The sequence below is a fragment of the Molossus molossus genome, unplaced genomic scaffold (genome assembly GCF_014108415.1).
Source record: "Molossus molossus isolate mMolMol1 unplaced genomic scaffold, mMolMol1.p scaffold_m16_p_1, whole genome shotgun sequence".
In the NCBI taxonomy this organism is placed as follows: Eukaryota; Metazoa; Chordata; class Mammalia; order Chiroptera; family Molossidae; genus Molossus; species Molossus molossus.
Genome location: NW_023425344.1, coordinates 34,961,654 through 34,975,802, shown reverse-complemented (window position 1 = coordinate 34,975,802; position 14,149 = coordinate 34,961,654). Strand labels below are relative to the sequence as shown.

At 38.9% G+C, this 14,149-nt stretch overlaps 1 protein-coding gene across 1 annotated transcript in view; it reads left to right on the top strand.

The window, feature by feature from the left end:
- CNGA1 (cyclic nucleotide gated channel subunit alpha 1) overlaps positions 1 to 13,622 on the top strand; it is a 38,359-nt gene extending 24,737 nt beyond the window's left edge. Inside the window, exons 3-9 of the mRNA XM_036277422.1 lie at positions 4,351 to 4,467; positions 5,443 to 5,505; positions 7,972 to 8,013; positions 8,089 to 8,202; positions 9,336 to 9,443; positions 10,213 to 10,319; positions 11,613 to 13,622. Of these exons, the coding sequence (XP_036133315.1) occupies positions 4,351 to 4,467; positions 5,443 to 5,505; positions 7,972 to 8,013; positions 8,089 to 8,202; positions 9,336 to 9,443; positions 10,213 to 10,319; positions 11,613 to 13,027 (1,966 nt within the window). The 3' untranslated portion in view covers positions 13,028 to 13,622. The remainder of the gene's footprint in view (positions 1 to 4,350; positions 4,468 to 5,442; positions 5,506 to 7,971; positions 8,014 to 8,088; positions 8,203 to 9,335; positions 9,444 to 10,212; positions 10,320 to 11,612) is intronic.
- The last annotated feature ends 527 nt before the right edge of the window (positions 13,623 to 14,149 follow it).

Here is a 14,149-nt window from a genome sequence, read left to right as displayed (position 1 = left end):
TTGTTCAGAATGAGTAGGAGGGAGAGAGAGAGAGAAACATGGATGTGAAAGGGATACATCAAGTGGTTTGCCACCCACACGACCCAACCAGGGCCAGGGACAAACTGCAACCGAGGTACATGCCCCTAGCAGGAACCAAACCTGGGTCTCTCTAAACTGCAGGCCAATGCTCTAACCACTGAGCAAAACCGGCCAGGGCTGTTCTTAATATTTTTTAATGATCCTTTGTATTTCTGTGATGTCAGTTGTTACTTCTTCTCTTTCATTTCTGATTTTGTGTATTTGGGTCCTCTCTGTTTTTTGGTGAGTCTAGCTAAGGGTCCATCAATCTTGTTTATCTTTTCAAAGAACCAGCTCTTTGTTTCATTGATCTTTTGAATTTTTTTTTTTTTTTTAGTTTTGATGTTATTTATTTCTGCTCTGATCTTTACTATTTCTTTTCTTCTACTTGCTCTGGGTTTTCTTTTTGTTTTTTGTTTGTTTGTTTTTTTTAATCCTCACCCGAGGACATTTTTCCATTTTTTGTTCAGATAGAGTGGGGGGTGGGGGGGAGAGAGAGAAACATCGATGTGAAGGGACACATCGAGTGGCTGCCACCCGCACGACCAACCAGGGCCGGGGACAAACTGCAACCGAGGTACATGCCCTTAGCGGGAACCGAACCCGGGTCTCTCTGTACCGCAGGCCGACGCTCCAACCGCTGAGCCAAACCGGCCAGGGCTGGGTTTTCTTTTTGTTTACTTTCTAGTTCTTTAAGTTGTAGGGTTAGAATGTCAATTAGAAATTTTTCTTGTTTCTTGAGGTAGGCCTGTAGTGCTATGAACTTCCCTCTCAGGACTCCTTTTGCTGCGTCTCATAGATTTTGTGCTGTTGTGTGTTCATTTTCATTGGTTTCCAGGAAGTTTTTAATTTCTTCCTTTATCTCCTTGATAATCCATTTGTTGTTTAATAACATGCTACTTAGACTCCATGTGTTTGAATGTTTTTGCTGTAATTGATTTCTAGTTTCACTTCATTGTGATCTGAGAAGATGCTTGACATGATTTCAATCTTCTTAAACTTGTAGAGACTTGGTTTGTGTCCTAACATGTGGTCTATCTTTGAGAATGTCCCACGTGCACTTGAGAAGAATGTGAATTCTGCAGTTTTGAGGTGTAATTCTCTGCAGATATCTATTAAGTCCAAATGATCTTGTGTATCATTTAGAGACTCTGTATCCTTGCTAATTTTTTGTCTAGAGGATCTATCCAGTGATGTCAGATGGGTGTTAAAGTCCCCTGCTATGATTGTATTGCTGTTGATTTCTCCTTTGAAGTCCTCCAGAAATTTTTAAATTTATTTTGGTGCTCCTATGGGTGCATATATGTTTACCAGGGTTATATCTTCCTGTTTGATTCGTCCTTTCAATATTATATAGTGGCTTTCTTTGTCTTAGTTATGGCCTTCATTTTGAAGTCTATGTTATTGGATATGAGTATTGCTACCCCAGCTTTTCTTTCTTTTGTGTTTGCTTCGAAGATTTTTTTTTCATCCTTTCATTTTCAACCTATGTGAGTTTTTTTGTTGTGAGGTGGGTCTCTTGTTAACAACATATATATGAATCATGCTTTCTTATCCATTCAGTTATTCTGTGCCTTTTGATCAGAGTTTAATTCATTTACATTTAAATTTATTATAGTTTTGTAATTATTTATTGCCATTTTTGTTTATTATGGTTATGTTTCTCTTCCTATTCTGGTTATTATAGCAGTCCTTTTAACATTTCTTAGAGTGCTGGTTTGATGCTAATATATTCTCAGCCTTTTTTGTCTGGGTAGCTCTTTAATTCACCTTCTATTTTGAATGATAGCCTTGCTGAGTAGAGTAGTCTTGGATTCAGATCCTTGTTTTTCATGACCTTGATTACTTCATACCATCTCCTTCTGGCCTGTAGTGTTTCTGTTGAGAAGTCAGCTCATAGCCTTATGGGGGTTCCTTTGTAGGCAACCTGTTGCTTATCTCTTGCTGCCTTTAGGATTCTCTCTTTGTCTTTGATTTTTGGCATTTTAATTATTATGTGTCTTGGTGTGGGCCTCTTTGGGTTCTTCTTACGTGGGGCTTCTGTGCTTCTTGAATTTGTATGCCTTTTTCCTTCACGAAGTTAGGGAAGGTTTCTGTCACTATTTCTTGAAATCTATTCTCTAACCCATGCTCATTTTCTTCTTCTTCTGGCACCTCTGTGATGTGGATCTTGTTACATTTCATATTGTCCCTCAGTTCTCTTAGGCTGTCTTCCTGGTGTGTGTGTGTGTGTGTGTGTGTGTGTGTGTGTGTGTATATATATATATATATATATATATATATATATTTTTTTTTTATCCTTACCCAAGGACATTTTTGCATTTTTTTTGCACTTATATTCAGATAGAGCGAGAGGGAGAGAGGGAGGAAGAGAGAGAGAGAAACATCAAAGTGAGAGAGACACATCGATTGGTTCCCAACCACACGACCCCAACTGGGGCCGGAGACAAATGCAACCGAGGTACGTGCCCTTAGTGGGAACCAAACCCAGGCCTCTCTGGTCTGTGGGCCAATGCTCTAATCGCTGAGCAAATCTGGGCACAGCTCTTCCTGTTTTTTAACTGTTTTTTTTTTTTTCTTTTTGGTTCTCTGATTGGGCAATTTTTTTCTACCGTCTTCTAATTCACTGATTCGGTTCTCAGCTTCCTCTACTCTGCTGGCTATTCCTTCTTTATTTCTGATGTGTCATTCTTTATTTTCAATTAGTTGGTTTTCAATGCTTCTATGTCTTTACTCATACTGTTGAGCTTCCTCATGAGTATTACTCTGAACTCTCCCTCTGATATCTTGCTCATTTCCCTTTAATTTATTTCATCTTCTGTGGAATTCTCTTGTTCTTTCATTTGGGTTTTGTTTCTGTTTCACCATTTTGGCTGTCTCCGTGGGTTTTGAGCCTGCCAAATTTTCCCTGTGAATATTGGTGTTCTGTTGGTTGTGGCTCCCTCTACTGGGCTTGGATGAGTGTGGGAGGACTCATGTTAAACACCACTGTCAAGTCTTACTTTCCTGGGTAGATTTGCAAGCCAAGGAAAGCTTCAGTTATTTTCTAGCTGTTCACCTGGAGGCTATTAATCTCAGTTACTTGATGAGCCTCAGGTAGGGCTCTTGCTAGCTCTTTAAATTGAGATGCTAATGAGCCTCAATTTACATTTCTCTGGCCTTGCCTAGTGGTGTTGAATTCCTGTGGAAAGGGCAGTTGCTTTTTCCCAGGCCTCTGGGACGGGGCCCTTTGAGTAATATGGTTACTGTCCTGTGAGGGAGTGATTCAGTACAGAACTCCCAGCATCCACCCCTCCCAAGCCAGAAGCCTTGGACTCTTTTCACTCATTTCCGGTCCAGTCTGCCCTCCCTCTGCCAGAGCCCAAGGTGAGTGGCTATAACTGGTTTGGTGCTTTAAAAAAAACCCACTTTCTCAGCGGGAAGTACACACCACTAATACAGCTCTCCACTGCTGTCCATGGGCTCCAGCCCACCCTAGCGCACCTCTGCAATTTCTACCAGGCTTGATTTGGCATCTCTGGTTGTACTGGTTCTGTCCAGCTACTTTCAGTTGGCTTTTTCTGATGATTTGTCTTTAATTCCAGTTTGGTCCTAGGAGATGGACTGTGTAGCTTTTATTCACTCTGCTCCCACTTTTCCCTCTGAAATTTATTTAATGTAGTAAATTTATTTAAACTTTGAAACAACATAACTGTACAACAGATAAACGTAGATATTATTGTGTTCATTATTTAGAAGCCCCTGTACCAAATATTTCCTTAGTCACTGGCAAGACCTTTTCTCATGGGACACTTCAATTCTAAAAGAATAACATTGCCATAAATAAATGTGAAAAAAACACAGAGTGTGAAATGTTAGCATGCTTTAACAGTACAATTTAAAGCAGTTACCCTATAAATGAAGAGGCTGTGTATACATGTGGTTGAATATATTTTTAATAGAAACAATGTTTTTACAGGTTAGTCTATACAACTGTATAATATGACCTAAAACATATATATCACACTTTCTATTTGGTAAATATTATCATCAATCAATATATCAAACAATAGAAATGTGGAAGACCTAGAAAGTATTTTCTTAATTACATGTATCTCACTGAATTGTGCCTATAATTCTATGTATTCTGTACAGTTCTCATTTCACTCTAATTCAAAGTTGTTGTGTGTGTTAGTTTGAGAGGGAAGGAGAAGGAATGAGGCAACAGCCCCCCTATTGAGAATTGGTGTTCCTCCCTAGTGGTTTAGAGAACATTGATCTAATTTATCTCTTCCTCCCATTGGACCATAGCTCCTTTTCTGATGATGATGACAGTGCCTCTATATTTGAAGACTCTGAGAGTGAAGACCCCCATGTGAGGGATTCCTTCAGAAATAATTCATGCAGAAGGGAAGGACCACCACAGAGGTGAGCTGTATGGTCTATCCCTCCATACTGGTTTTTAACCCATTGTTTAGGTGAAAAGAAGGTCTTCTCCTTTCACTTAGTGGACTTGACAAATGCTCCCTCTCTCTTGTCACTATGCAGGATCTCAGGAGGAACTAAATACTTCTATTCCTGACTCTTTTCTTTTCTTGGGAAACTGCAGCTGCCTGATGAATATTCATGTCCATGGGGCTTCAAGTCATACATACTCTTGCTGATCCTTTTCCCTGAGACATGTATCTGTCTCTTAAGAAACTCCATGCCCCAGTTCTCTCTGTCTTTTTCCTTCTTTCTGATCCGTCTTCCAGGATCCTGAAGCAGTTTTATGTGAGAAGGTTGGCCATCATTTAAAAAAAAAATGCTGCATCTCATTTAATTCTCCTTTCAGGGAATTAGAGAACTGGAGTAAGTAGCTAGAAGAGAAGAGCTTAACATCCTTTATAGAGAATAAAGCAGCCAAGGAAACTTCAAGCACATGACTCTGAGGGTGTAGAAGTGGTGTGGTGTTGGTGTGGATTAGGGGTTCCCATCCTATGGAAATTATTCACTTTTTCTTAGCTGTTTGTCCCTCCTTTTTCCTTCCTTCCTATTTCCCTTTTCACTGACCACTATATTCAACAATATTTTCATTTGCCTTCTTTCCCTTCCTATCTTCCTAAGTCTAAGCCTTAGTTCTCTTGCTGGGAGTGAGCGGCATCAAGTTGGCTCATTGGAGACCAAGAAGGATGCTACTTCTTGGTGTGAACATAGATCAATAGGCATTTACTAATCACTTTGGTTCATGGCATATTTGGCAACTTATGCTTCATGGAAGCTCTATAATTTCAAAAATTGTCTAGATAATCATTAGTAATAAGTAGAAATGAAAAAGAATTTGTTCTTTAAGACTGTTTGCTTACCATGGACTTTATGTGGATGGTGAGTACTATGATTTCACTGTACTTTTTCATTTTCTAGGGAACAGTACCTGCCTGGTGTCATTGCACTTTTCAATGTTAACAACAGCAGCAATAAGGAGCAGTAAGTACATTTACAGTAGGAAACTAAAGCTTTGTTTATAAAGAAAACCGGTAAAAAGGTAGGGATATATCTAAACTGGTTATGGAGAAGATATTTATTAGGTAAACTCTATCTAATATAATCATAATGATATTCTGTTATTTTGTTGTTTATGTATTTCTGAAAATGTAGCTACCCATATTAAAAGTAGTATGCATGTATGTATGTATACATGTATTTGAATACTGAAAATTACAATTATGAGACCCACCTCTCCTTGAAGGGTAAGCACTGCCACTGGTCTCTGTTATTTCTAGATCCTGTCATCCCTATTACTCTCAGGGAACCCAGTTCGGTACCAGCATCTCCTATTATTAGCTCTGGCCTACAAAAAATAATACCACTGAGTTCTCAGTGATGCCGGGGCCCCCCTCACCAGCACATTTCTTTTCTTTTTTTTTTTTTTAAATTCTCACCTGAGGATATGTTTTTATTGATTTTTTAAAATTTTATTATAGAGAGAGAGGAAGGAAGGGAGGGAGCGAGAGAGAGGAAGAGAGAGAGAGAGAGAGAAACATGGATGAGAGAGTAACATCAATCATATTTCCCATACTCCCCCAAACCGGGGATCAAACCCGCAAACTTTTGGTGTACAGGACAATGCTCCAACCAACTGAACAACCTGGCCAGGGCTCACCAGCACATTTCTTGTCATTTTTGCATTATTTGAGTCTTTTTAGGGAACATAATCAACTGGCGGGCTATCTTCCTTATGTAGTATATCCACTTTGGCAAAGCACTCTGAGTCTTTTTGATACATTCTTCTACCATCTGCCAAGGCATTTTGTAATTTCTATTTCACTTAGCATTGGCCCTCACCTTTTCTGAGCTTCCAAGAGCCATGTGAGCAATGCATGAGCACCATCTCCCAGGATTGATGCTAGGGTGTTAACTCCTGTATCACAGACGTGTGCTCCCATAGCAGTAACTTCTTCCTTTCTCAACTGTATGTTCTGTTCCCATTTGTACAGGATGAACTTAGATGCCAAGCCTCACTTCACTTGTCAATTTTACCTTCCATTTCTCCTCAATAGCAGCTTTCCACTTCTGCTGAGTCATTTGTACCCAGATGAAGTTTCTTTGTACATTTGCACGTAAAATTTTCCCTCCCTTTAAAATCCTCCCTCTTCTAAACATTTCCAACTCTTGTTCACACTTTGAGGTCTAGGTTTAGACCTTCCTCTCTTTAACAGCCTTCTCTGGTGAGCCCTGTGATAGTGAGATGCCTGTTCTCTCATGTCTGAATAATAAATCTTACCAAGACATTTGAGCCAACAATGGTGGCCTGCTGAGACCTTAGATCTGTCTGTCTGACTCCAGAATCCTTTCTTCTGCTGATCGAGAAAACCAATCATAGAAAGAGGCCTTTAATCACATAATTTTCACTGAAGAAGATATTGTGTGTATATTTTTTAAATGATGTCAAATTCAGTAAATGGCCCTGGCTGGTTTGCTTAGCGGTTAGAGCGTCGGCCTGCGGTCCAGAGAGACCGGGGTTCAGTTCCCGCTAAGGGCACGTACCTCGGTTGCAGTTTATCCCCGGCCCTGGTTGGGTTGTGCGGGTTGCAACCACTCGATGTGTCCCTTTCACGTCGATGTTTCTCTCTCTCTCTCCCTCCCACTCTATCTGAACAAAAAATGGAAAAATGTCCTCGGGTGAGGATAAAAAAAAAATTCAGTAAATGATTCTAAAAGTAGGATTCCACTGTGTTACCACAGAGCATTTTGACTACTCGAAAAAAATTGCTTCAGGAAGGATTAAACCTCTACAGCAAATTGATGGTATTTTCTTGAAATTCTCAAAGTTCTTATTCAGGGGTAAATAAAAATAATATCAAGAAGCTTACATTTTATTTATTTATTTTTGAATTCTTTTCCTTTATTGATTTTTAGAGAGAGAGGAAAAGAGAGAGATAGAAACATTGATAAGAGAGAACATCGACTGGCTGCCTCCTGCATGCCCTCCACTGGGGATCAGGCCTACAACCAGGGTATGTGCCCAGACTGGAATCAAACTGGTGACCTCTTGGTGCATGGGTCGATGCTCAACCACTGCGCCACACCAGCTGGGCAAGAAGCTTGCATTTCAAAGAATATTTAAAATATATATTGAGACTTTGAAAGTGCATTCTTTTAGGAGCTGCTGTTTCTTAAATTTTTCTCCTTGATTTTATGTGCTTACCCACCTCCATTTTCTTCAGTTTTCCACCTTTAGCTACACAGGAATTTTTGTTTGTTTGCTTTGTTACCTGGATGCATGTACATTTTTTGTAGAACTCTCTGTGAGGAGTCTACATTTCTGGTTTCTAAGCACAGGGACAGGTCTTTGAATACAAAGCTGAGAATTGTTGCTCAGTGGAGAGAAAGGTGAAAATGGAAGTCAGAATGGAATTTGATTACGTGACAGTGATATTATTTCTTCTCTAGAGAGCCAAAAGAAAAAAAGAAAAAGAAAAAAGAAAAGAAAAGGTAAGTAAGACTTCTACATTTTTCTGCCTATGATATTTTTATATTTTAATACTAACTACTTATCTTACTTTTCAGCAAGCCAGTTGATAAAAATGAAAATAAAAATAACCCAGAGAAGAAAAAGAAGAAAGAAAAGGACAAAGAGAAGAAAAAGAAAGAGGAAAAGAAAGACAAAGATAAGAAAGAAGAGTAAGTAATGTTTAGTCTCATTGAAATTAGCAATGCATTTGTGATGGGTTTTGGATCGAGGGATAATTTCCCAAAACTTTATAGTAAAGAAGCCCTGTGTAAAGAGTAAATAAATTGTTATTAAATGTAGATTAATTTCTTTCTTATTTTCTTAAAATTAACAATGGAATCTTATTCTTAGTTTTCTCATCAGGAATTTTCACTGTTGTCCTTAACTTCCTTTCCTAAGCATTGATAAAGATGAACTTACACTGGGAGATAGTTAGGCTCCAAGGAGAATTGGATTCCTTGGACCTTACCATCAATTTTTAAAACTGAAATACAAATTTAATAATTTCACTAACATTTTTGCATAATAAGTACTATATGGCAAATACTCCAAAGTAAGGAAGTCTCATTGCAAAAGCCATGTCTAATTTTGGGAGCGAAAACACCAGCCATTTAAAAGATTCTTTTTAAAACAAACATTGGAGAGTTGGAATACAATGGTTAAAAAGTTGGTTTGAAGTTTATATAAAGGAAAAGTTTTTAAAATACAGGCTTGATACTAGAAAAAATTAAAAAATTTTATTTGACCATCTATTTTCTTCCTCACTTCCTGTTGCCCACTCTTGCTCCCCGCCCCTTAATCCTTTGTACATGCTGATGAACAAGCACTTTTATTAGATTGTATTGTATTCTTCTTTCTATATAGATTAGGAAGAAGCCATGAGCTTCCTTCTCACGGTGTAGCTCCTGGTTGTTTTGTTGCCTGGTAGGGGCCATGGCAGAGCTGGCCTTCTGTGCCACCATCTGTAACTCCCAGAGGGTTCTGTGGAAGGTCCAGGGTTTGGCATAATCTATGCCATGATTCCTTCTTTGTGGCTGAAGTGATAGAAGTGTCTGCAGTATCACAGTGAAACAAGGGTTTTCATAAAAGTCTAATATATGGTTTAATGTAAGACTAGTAATTTACTAACTAGTTTCTTATGACTAGTGCACTTTTGTCAAGCTAATCTTCCCACTGCAGAGTAAACTTCTTTAGTTTTCTTCTCTTTCATTACAAGGGTGATGGGCATGACCATATTTGACAGGTGAAATTAAAATGTTCTTGTTTCTTGGTAACTTTCTCCTTCGTTTCTCGTTGCTGCTAGGGAGAAGAAAGAAGTCATGGTTATTGATCCCTCGGGAAGCACATACTACAACTGGCTGTTTTGCATCACCTTACCTGTCATGTACAACTGGACTATGATTATTGCAAGGTTTCTACATGTTTTTGTGGATCTCAGCTCACTTCTAGTTTCCAAGTTAATTGACTTAACTGTTTGGCTTAGAGCTCTTCAGGACATAGTTCTTTTCTCCACCACAGGTTGTAAAGAGATGCTACATTATTCTCACTGTGTTTTTCTAAGATTAAGAGTAGGTGCTTTTGTTCCCAATATGCTTGGAAATCCAAGACCAGGATGGGGAGATGAAGAGGATACTTTTAAACATTTGCTTGCTCAATCATTTAATTAGAAACTTGGGGGAAACTGTGTTTTTCTACATGAAAAAAAAAAAAAAAATTGGCCAAGAGTACAAAAAGATCAAGGATCTAGATTGTTTTAGAGCAAGGTGTGTCTCCCAAATGATTTCTATGGTTCCCCATCTTTCAGACAGTAAACAGCCTAGCCATCCAGGACCAAGTGTAATTTTCGGAAGCATTTGGCGTATTGTCAATATTAATCTGATTATTAATGTGTATGACCCAATGTATTTGTCTTTAGCTCTAGGCCATTTATTCTTATTTGATGTTTTCATAAAGTTGACTAGCGTAATGGAAAAAATGTTTGAATTCAGAAGGGAGAGAAAACTAATCCAACCACTTTGATTTGGGAAAAGATTTGGGAAAACCATGGTTGATAACTGGGCCCTAGGGACCCCTCCTAGCCTTATACTTCTCATCATGATAAAATTATACAAAGAGGACTTTTACTGAAATTGGCCCCCATTTTGTTTTTTATTTTATTTATACAAATTTTTCTTTTACAGAGCATGTTTTGATGAACTCCAGTCTGATTACCTAGCATACTGGCTCGTTTTTGATTACTTGTCAGATGTAGTCTATTTTCTTGATATGTTTGTACGAACAAGGACAGGTAAATATGTTCAGTTTCGAATATTTTGCAATTTCATGCTTTAATCTCTCTACTATAATTTGAAATTTTCTAATTAAAGCATTCTTCAAAGTAAACGCACAAAAACCTGGTTTAGAGGTAAAAGCACAGTTGAAAGCAAGAGTACCGTGTTCCCACCCACAGGCTTAGGTGCTCCAGCTGATTCAGAAGGACGTTTCTAGGCAACCTTTTGAATGTGATTGGTGGCTTGTCTCTGTTGCCCTGTTCATTGGGTTTATGCCAGGTGAAAGAAATAGAGAGAGCAGAAAGAGTCGGTCAGCCCTGTGGGGAAAGGGAAATTGCTACCTAACAGAGAAATTGAAGAGGCATGGGGGAATATATCATTGTACCCAGCAGAGCTATATTAGACATTTCGTAAGAAACAGAACACACATCCTTAATTCAACATTGTGGATCTTGGTGAGGCATTATTGATCAGGGGGCAGGATCTAATAACTACCTATTTGAAGTATTCTTGTTAAGTAGATATAAGCTAATTGTTTCTACACTGCTCTCCACGTGCAAACAGAACCAGTAAACACAGAGCATGGCTTTTAAGAAATGGTATGAAAAGTAGGCACATTCTCTGAATATCAGAGCACTGGAGCAATGTTTCAGGTGTGTCGTATTTGCAACTCTGATAGTCAGAATAGGAGGAGGAACAAATTGTTTTCCTAGTGAAATATGCCAGAGTGCTGAAATTCTGGGTTTAGCACACAAGGCCAATAGTAACAGTGTAGGAGAAGGGAAGGTCCCCCATGTCTAAGGAAACATGGGGATAAAGGCAAGAGGGAAATATGAAAATGCTGCCACTAGGGGCACTCGTGCTTCACATCGAAGGAGCAAGAAGACTATGCCCAGTGGTTACACAGAAGGGCAGGTACCCAAGTTTCAAGGGCTGGGTTGGGGTTCTGACAAGAGAGTAGCGTGAGGTATAAGCACATTGGTTACGTGTTGAGGAAATTTTCCAAAAATACTGTTCATAAAAGCAATGGCTTTGCCTGGAGAGAAACACTGGTTCTAGAGAGATTTGTATATAAACATTGTGTATAATTTCTCACTTTCGCACTCACAAAGTTTTACTTTTTATTTCTGCAAGATATTTTCCATAACTATATGTTGACTGGTACTCATATCTTAATACATTGCTAAAAGCATATTTGTTGAAAGTGAGTTCTTGTTTTGAACTCAATGAAGTTCATTGAGAGTTACTTTAAAAAAATTCACAATGGCATAACAAGAAAAAAACATTGAATTGATTTTTTTCTATTTTAGGTTACCTAGAACAAGGATTGCTGGTGAAGGAAGAGCATAAACTCATAGAGAAATATAAATCAGAGATTCAATTTAAACTTGATGTTCTATCAGTGGTACCAACTGATCTGCTATATTTTAAGCTGGGGTGGAACTATCCAGAAATTAGATTAAACAGACTGCTAAGGATTTCGCGAATGTTTGAGTTCTTCCAGAGAACAGAAACAAGGACAAACTACCCAAACATCTTCAGGATTTCTAACCTCGTTATGTACATCGTCATCATTATCCACTGGAATGCATGTGTATACTACTCTATTTCCAAAGCTATTGGATTTGGAGATGATACATGGGTCTATCCTGATGTTAATGATCCTGAATTTGGCCGTTTGGCTAGAAAATATGTATACAGCCTTTACTGGTCTACGCTGACTTTGACCACTATTGGTGAGACACCGCCTCCTGTAAGGGATTCTGAGTATGTCTTCGTGGTGGTTGACTTCCTAATTGGAGTATTAATTTTTGCCACCATCGTTGGTAACATAGGTTCTATGATTTCCAACATGAATGCAGCCAGAGCAGAATTCCAAGCAAGAATTGATGCCATCAAGCAGTACATGCATTTTCGAAATGTAAGCAAAGATATGGAAAAGAGAGTTATCAAATGGTTTGACTATCTGTGGACCAACAAAAAAACAGTTGACGAGAGAGAAGTCTTGAAGTATCTACCTGATAAACTAAGAGCAGAGATTGCCATCAGTGTTCACTTAGACACACTGAAAAAGGTGCGCATCTTTGCCGACTGTGAAGCCGGTCTGCTGGTGGAGCTGGTCTTGAAATTACAACCCCAAGTCTACAGTCCTGGGGATTACATTTGCAAGAAAGGTGACATTGGACGAGAGATGTACATCATCAAGGAAGGCAAACTCGCTGTGGTGGCAGATGATGGGATCACTCAGTTTGTGGTATTGAGTGATGGCAGCTACTTTGGTGAGATCAGCATCCTTAACATTAAAGGCAGCAAAGCCGGCAATCGGAGAACGGCCAATATTAAAAGCATTGGTTACTCAGATCTGTTCTGTCTCTCAAAGGATGACCTCATGGAAGCTCTAACGGAGTACCCAGATGCCAAAGGTATGCTGGAAGAGAAAGGGAAGCAAATCTTGATGAAAGATGGTCTGCTGGATATAAATATCGCAAATGCTGGGAGTGACCCTAAAAATCTTGAAGAGAAGGTAACTCGAATGGAAGGGTCAGTGGACCTCCTGCAAACGAGGTTTGCTCGTATCCTGGCAGAATATGAGTCCATGCAGAAGAAACTGAAGCAAAGACTATCCAAGGTTGAGAAATTTCTGAAACCACTTATTGAAACGGAGTTTTCAGTCATCGAAGGATCTGGAGTTGAACGTGGGCCCACAGACTCCACACAGGACTAAAAAGCTGGTGATTCACAAGGACGCGCCCCATGATCCTTTCCGTGCAGTGACTAAGTGATGTGATTAAGTTGGAGGCGGAGGGAGATTCAGCTGGGGATTTTTCCCATAAGGAAATGTCTTTGGTGTAGGGCACAGGGCCCACCACTTGCTTGTGAGGTACCGTGATCAAAGAATCATCGTATCTTAGGATTTTCCAGAATGGATACTGTGCAAAGATATAAACTGTTTAACTTATCAGTATCTGTATCTTCTGATTTCCCCCCACATGTGCTCCCTTCATGTACTAACGTTTATAAAAGTGAACAAGTGTCCCTTACTTTCAGGTAATTTACATTGTTGAGGAGTAACTGGTAAGTACTGTGTACCTCATATTCAGGATACTATTTAAAAAAGAATTAGAATGCAATAAAGTAAAATAAGTTCTCAAACTAAAGTGAATATTATTTATTTGATCATAATTCAGTAGGGAGTTTAGGATCTTGTAGAGCTTCAGGGTCATTTTAAGGGTATTAATTGTCATACCGTGAGCTTAAAAAGAGTGGTTGAAAGAAACTTCTTACTGATTAAAGCAAACAGATCAGACTTTACTGTCCAAATAAATGCATATATGTTATATATAAAGTATATAAATGTATAACATGGAAAATTATAACATTTTGTAGAAATTTTAAATAATAAATTAAGACATTTTCTGATTAATAAGGCCTGACAGCAGAGGCTACTATTCTCCTTCTCTGACTGATAAAAAAAGAAAAGGGATAAAGATCAGAATATTGCTGGGTGATTAATAAAGGCAATTGTAATGTTAGACAAGGAAAACCTGGAAGTTCAGCGAACCAGCATGGGCCTCACCTGGGAGTTTCTTAGAAATTCAGAATCTCAGGCTACCTACTACGTCTGAATCTGCATTTCAGCAAGACTGTTAGGTGCTTCCTACCCACATTAAGGCTTGAGAAGTACCTACCTAGAAAACCAGGAAGGAGATAATGGGAGGATGGTTCTAGAAAAGAAAATAGACAAATATGACGAGTGTGTGGTCATGGAAGACTGCTAATCAAACCCACAGCTCTTACCGCTGAACCGTGGTTCAAAATATTCTTCCTACACAGATCACAGGAATTG